The sequence below is a fragment of the Physcomitrium patens genome, chromosome 2 (assembly GCF_059467195.1).
Source record: "Physcomitrium patens ecotype Gransden chromosome 2, ASM5946719v1, whole genome shotgun sequence".
NCBI classification, from domain to species: domain Eukaryota; kingdom Viridiplantae; phylum Streptophyta; class Bryopsida; order Funariales; family Funariaceae; genus Physcomitrium; species Physcomitrium patens.
This window is the reverse complement of record NC_143411.1, coordinates 4,871,727-4,878,318: the sequence shown is the minus strand read 5'-3', so window position 1 is coordinate 4,878,318 and position 6,592 is coordinate 4,871,727. Positions and strand designations below refer to the sequence as shown.

The 6,592-nt window shown below is 40.9% G+C and overlaps 1 protein-coding gene across 2 annotated transcripts; it reads right to left on the bottom strand.

Annotated features, from left to right (window-relative positions):
* Nucleotides 1-236: 236 nt before the first annotated feature.
* Nucleotides 237-5,922, bottom strand: LOC112292847 (allantoinase). Of its 2 annotated transcripts, none has more exons than XM_024541739.3 (15): nt 5,506-5,922; nt 4,848-4,938; nt 4,241-4,364; nt 3,968-4,041; nt 3,679-3,755; nt 3,462-3,498; nt 3,265-3,350; nt 2,931-2,990; nt 2,473-2,627; nt 2,105-2,231; nt 1,764-1,919; nt 1,355-1,465; nt 1,072-1,182; nt 804-902; nt 237-653 (listed from the first exon to the last, which is right to left on the bottom strand). In XM_024541739.3, the coding sequence occupies exons 1-15, from the start codon at nt 5,611-5,613 to the stop codon at nt 525-527; spliced, it is 1,545 nt and encodes a 514-aa protein (XP_024397507.1). In that variant the 5' UTR covers nt 5,614-5,922; the 3' UTR covers nt 237-524. The 2 variants fall into 2 exon arrangements, with proteins under 2 accessions (XP_024397507.1, XP_024397516.1); XM_024541748.3 differs by having other exon boundaries at nt 5,233-5,620.
* Between the last annotated feature and the right edge of the window lie 670 nt (nt 5,923-6,592).

Here is a 6,592-nt window from a genome sequence, read left to right as displayed (position 1 = left end):
TTAACAATTCTTGCATGCAATAGAAATAAAGCTCATAAACTATGAGTCATTACCTACCTGTCATTAATATACTGTTAACTATTTATTTATGCATATTCCTTTAATTTGCAATCCTATATATATAATCTTATATATATAATACTAATGAAAGCCTATAAAGTTGAATTTGAAATTGAACGACTTCAATTTCTACAAGCCGATTTATCACAGACAAATGGAGAAGGTACATTTCAACATACAGAACGTCCTCATGGACAATAAAAATTACTTGGTTGACGAGAAGTCGATCCTTGCAGCAGAAAGAAGTCTCGGGATGGGAACTCATCTCAAATCGCTACTCATTCTCAGGAACTCTCTTCCCGTGCTATTCAAGTCTTGATCTCAAGGCTAAACTAGTAATATATTAATCTGTTTTTGCAGTTCACAGCCATACAATGAAAACCTCAACAAGCACAAATACAATGGCAGGAAATCTGTATTAAAGAATTTGCACAATTATCCTTGAGGTGGTCATTACAAATATACTATACAACTGGATGGATAGGTGAGCCACAAGCCTTTGGAGAATGAAGTCCTTCTTCAAACACTTGCCGACCTCGGACAAATGTGGTTATCACCTTTCCCGAGTATTTGTGTCCCATGTACGCTGTCACCTGTATAAAATGCAGATGTTACTATTCAAATCAAGTTCCTACTCTCCCGAACATATTTCTTCTAAACTGAAAGTTATGGAAGCATGTGCACTGTTTAGCATCCGAATTGCAAGTCCAGGAAGTGAATCAGTGTTAAGAACAGATCTGTACTTTGTTTTTGAAGTAAATGGGATAATGACCATCGATCACAAACGATGCTTCTGGATCCCAGACTACAATATCTGCGTCCTTCCCAAACTCAAGTGTTCCCTGGTCAACTCGTCACATATTACACAACGTCAGCCACACATGTATCCTTCCTGACTACGTGATCACGCCTACTTAACATCCTAGAATGCAAATTGCTTCAGTTGAATAATTTGTCTTAGCCAAAAGTAAAATAATAATCTGAATCAGAGATGGCGGAAGCTAAGGGAACCTTTCTTGGAAGGTTGGCCAATTTAGCAGGCGCCGCACTCCACCAGTTAGACATTTGTTCAATGGACATGCCTCGGGCACTTCCATGAGTCCATGTGGCTGGCAATGAAAACTGCAGAAAACCATGCATTATACACTCAGATATTTGTAAAAATGCGCCGATAAAGCTCTTCGTACCATAATGCTAATCGTAGACCTTGATCTGCAAACCAAACAAGTTCAGGACAGCCTTCTACATAAGCAACCTTTCAACAGCAATACGCAAAGAGATATACTAATCTCACCTGGATGCCAGATATACCTCCCCAAGCTTTCAAGAAATCACCTTCCTCTAACAATTTCAAATCTATAGTTGAGGGGGAGTGATCAGAAGTAATCATGTCAATTTCTCCATCCTACACACACAAGGTGATCAAGGGCACTGTTTAGTCAACCTGCACATAATGCACGGTAGGTTTGAATATCACAGATATCTCCAAAATTGGTATTGATACGGTAGGTTTGAGTATCAATACAGATCCCTGAGAAAACAAATGTCTTGTATGACTGAGTGCAGTGAACGTTAAATGTAATTGATTTAGATTAAATTGAATAGCACAAAAAGAAACACAACATGAATACTAATAATATATTGAGAGAAAAGCAAAAAAAAGAAAAAAAAGAAAAAAAGGAGATTCTGGTTCCATGTCGAACCAGCAAAGCTTTCCACAGAAGTTCCCGATTACGAGAATCCCTAATTGGTGGAGCACATTTATATTGAGTCGCTCCCTCTGGAATGTCTTCAGCAGCAAAGGCTAGGTAATGTGCACATGTCTCCACAGTCACACTACTTCCTTCTGCTTTAGCTTCCTGTAAATGAGGCCGAAAAATTGTAAGTTTCGTCATGAACGTGAATAGTTCAAAAATCTTTCTGTCTCATGTAATGAATTCACAAGGGTACACATGACCAGAAGATAAAGAATTCACGACATTAGGACGTTAATGATAGACTGTTCAACGTAAAGTGGTATTTTAGGCAGAGGTGTGACTTATACTTTAATAATGGAGAGTGTATTAGTTGCATCAGACAGGTGGACAACGTGCACATGCGCTCCATCTGCCACACCCCCAGATCTAGTGTCTTTTGCCACTTCCATCAATTGTCTCACTGCTTCAGTTTCCCTACACCAAACGAAACAACCCATGTTTAAGTTGAAATTTAATCCTACCATGACTACAAATCATGTCAACACCCTGGTTGTACACAATTAAGCGTTCTGAACAAGTTTCATATTTGGAATTCCGAATTTTGTGGTAGTCTTCAACAAATACATAATATTTCCGAATCGATTTATACAACGCTTATGATACTATAGAAAAAGCGTCGACTCGAGGAACCAGAACTGTTGAAAGGGAAAAATACCATGAGATAGGCCTGGAGTTCAAGTATCTTTGGTAACTTCGAGCGTTGCTAACTGGCTCTCCTTGCATTAAGTGAGCTGGATCAGCAGGAGGGTCTACTACTTCTTGGTGCACCAAGATGGGACGTCCATATTTTGCAAGCACTGGCAATGATGCCTATCAAAAGCAATCAACAACACAGTGAGCTTAGAGAACTGTTGCAAGATGTGAAGTCGACTCAAAACAAGCATGACACAAGTACAACAAAACTACAGGTCCAAAGCGAACCATTCGAGCAAAGTTTATAACAATCTCATCAATTCATACATTCAACAGTCAACATGCTGGACGTCCAAACGAAAGTATAAAGATGATGCTTCTCTGGTATATCAGATTTCCAAGAAAAGAGAAGCCCTAGGAAAAGGACAAAAATCTGCACGCAAGTCAATTATATTGAACTGAAACAGGTTACTTGTTCACCTGTATATCTTTCGCAGTCGTGGCAGGAAAGTCGTTGATTCCTGATGGACACATGAACGACTACAATAATTTGACCCAGCGTTAGTTACTCAAACTCTTCACTCAAATTTGCAGGAAGTAAGAACTAGACGTATATAACTTCACATGTCATCCTGTAAGATTTTTCATAAGGTAAAAAAATGCTTCGATTTGTGCTTTGTACGCAATGTATTAAGGTGGCAGGATCAAAGAGAAGGGTGGCACACCACTGAAAAGTAAATCAATTTCAAAAGTTTGGTAGAGCACACAATTTGACTTGAAAACACGGCATAAACGAGAGAAAAATTGTTTCAACCTTAAGGCCTAAGGCGCCTGCGTCAAGGAGATCCTCCAAAACTGTTGCATTGTGAGCGTACTCTGGAACTAACCCTCCCCAAAATCCTGCCATACGAGCGTACACAAAACATTGTCAATAAGAAACCGACCCCATTCATACGCTTGGTTTCCTAGTCAAGGATAAACTGGAAACAGTCCAGAGTGCGGGCAACTTACCAACATCTATAAAGATTTTTCCTTTGGAAGCTTTAATCTTCATCCACATTCATGACACCACGCACACGCGTGCACACAAATTTTAATAAACTCACAAAGATCAATGAATATACGCATGATTGCAACTTTGGTACAGAATAAGTTATAAACTGCAGATAGAAAGAGATGGGTGGGGGGATGAGCTGGAAATATGTAGCAACTACGTAAAGAAGCTTACCTTGTTCTCCAAATGCTCTTTAGTAGTGATAGTGGGCCGGCTATTCAAGGGCATGTCCACTACGGCTGTTATACCACCTGCACAGCCCGATGTCCTAGAAGGTGAATAGTAGCACCATAATACTTTTGCACCAGCAACAAATAAAAACCAAAACTAAAGCTTTGAGAGCAGCCAACCAATTCATAAAAGAAGAAGAAAGACTGGTCCCTCAAAACTCTGTCGACAAACTAAAACAAAGCATTACCGCTAATAGAGTCTCAAGGACGAAACAAATCTACATATGACATACCAGCTGCAGCAGCCATCGTGCCTGTTAAGAAGCCTTCCCATTCCACCCGGCCTGGCTCATTCAAATGTACATGACTGCAACAAACGCCACAAACTATCTTGGTTACTGTAAATATGTTTACTGGCTACCTACTTTCGACGTGTTGATGCACATGATAAACAAACCCAAGTAAGAATGTTATAAGACGAAACACAGTCATAAAGCCGGTAAACATCGCCCATGCCAAAAAATCAGATGGTTTCAATCCATATCGAGGCTGGTTAATGTTTGTACGTGTCAATAAGCCCAGGCATGATGACAGCATTTCCATAATCCAATACACGAGGTTTCCCGGGTAAGCTCTTAGGTGCTTCACTTCTTTTCGTAACCGAAACAATCCTCTCGCCTTCCACTTCCACTGCAAAATAAAAATGCATAGATGTTGGAACTTTCATTTTTAACACCTAATTTCGCATGATTTTGAGACCTAGCGAAGGATTGCTGTACAGCAACCCAGACGCACACACTACATTATCAACTAAGACAAATTATCAGTCACAAAAAACTCAGCCTATCCAACCTCTGTAATATTCGTCTTAACTTGATCCGTGCTAATAGCACTAACAGATTCGGTAACCTCTTAAAAAGAAGCCAGAAGTACAATCTTCTAAGCTGAAATTTCGAGAAAGACATGCAAATGTCAGCCAGTTGCCAATGTTCTTGGGCACAAGCAACCGTTAGAACCATTGCAATATCTCCAAAACCAATAACAGAAGTTGAATCTCCTGAAAAAGGCACAACACAACTTGCCCTTTAACATGTCGAATTAAACAGAAATTTGGAGCTGCTACTATTCCTAGTGTGAATTTAAACTTTAGGTCAAGGAGGAGCAGAATCTAACCTGAATATGGCCCGATACCCTGGGTAGTGACCACACGCTTGCTATATAGTACGAAGTGAGTGTCAGGTAGTAGACTGCATCCTTCGTCCAGCTACAACACATCATGATCAACAACTCTAAGCAGGAGTAGTGACATGACTAGCACAGTGATCACTCCAACATGTGAAGCACACACTCACTCTTTCAATTAAGTTTGTAATTCCCGACTGCAGCTCCTATAAACTAACCCCTGAGATCACTAAAACCAACTCTCCATTTGAGAAGGAATAGACTGCGACATTGTCTACCAAGAAAACCAGTCCAAATTCTGAACAACCACAGTCTAACACTCCAAAATTATCACTCTATCATGAATTCGCTGAAACATTAACTGTCGCAAACCCACCGTCACAACTACCACCGCCATAGCCACTGCCATCAGCAGTCGAACCACACATACACTTCCTCAGATTCACACAGACCACGGTCCCACTATGTTTGAAGCTAAGCCTTCGTCCATGACGTTGCTTCCCAGAATTAGCACGCGCTGCGACTCTCCCGGGCACGCAGCAGAGAAGTACCGAACACACAGATCGCGACTCAACCAATCGACCTCCTCACAAACCAAAAACGAGAGAAAGATGGAGAGATTGAGTAAGTTGGCTGTTTAGAATCTAACCTCCTTCTCTATCTGCGGCAAGTACACGAGAGTATAGCCCACAGTGAACAAAAGCAGGGGTATAGTCCACCCCCGCAAAAGCGGACGCAGCAAATCTCCGAGCTCCATGCCTTTCCCACTCACTCACTACCCACTCTCACTCTTTCCCCCTTTATCGCTCTCTCGCTCTCTTCTCCTTCGGAAATTACAACAGCAGCACTGAGAGACGGTTACGCAGTGGAGTGGAAGAACCTTTTAGTATGGGCTATGAAAGTAAGAATGAGAGAGCATCAACCTGCCCCGAGTCCAGCCAACCCAGCCTCGCAGCTGTTGGAGCTGTGGCGACCACCACCACCACCACTACGGCGTCGACGAGGACGACGAGACTACTCTACTCTACTGGACTGGACTGGACTGGTCTGGACTGGTCTGGACTCTAGAATCTAGACTGTTGATGCTCCCAGTTCCCCGGATATGTTCCAAAAGGGAACGCCCTTTTAGAACGTGCTGTTCCCTCCCGACCACCGAACCGAACCGAACCGAACCGACCCGAACCCTACTACCCCAGTTTCCCCTATTCTTCCCATCCCTGGCTAGCTGGCTGAATTCCGGATTTCCTCCCTCCCTGGTTTCTACTTCGTTGCTTCTTTGATTCCTTGAGGAGGCAGTTTCTCCCTTTGGAAAGGGTTTGTGCCAGTTTTTAAAAAAGACCTCTCCCTCTCTGAGAAGCTTGTCACAACATTCTATACCGTTCTGCAAAAAAAGTATGAAAAGGTCTGTACTCAACCAAAGATTAGTATATTTGATGTGATATTCTTATTTTTTAAGTCATGAGGTTTGTGCTTTCTTCTGTTTTTAAATGTGTGCGTGAATTATTTTATTATATTATTATTATTATTTTATGAACTGAGTTTAGTGGTGTGATGTGGACTTTCATATCCAATAATAATAACCAATTTTTTAATTAATCAATTACAAATGTACTTCTTGGTGCATGTTTCAACTTTTGTCCTTACTAATATTTTAATCTTGATAGTTTTAGTAATTGTCATATATCACCAATATTATATGTGTCTTATAAAACTAAAAGCAATATTCAATAAAATTT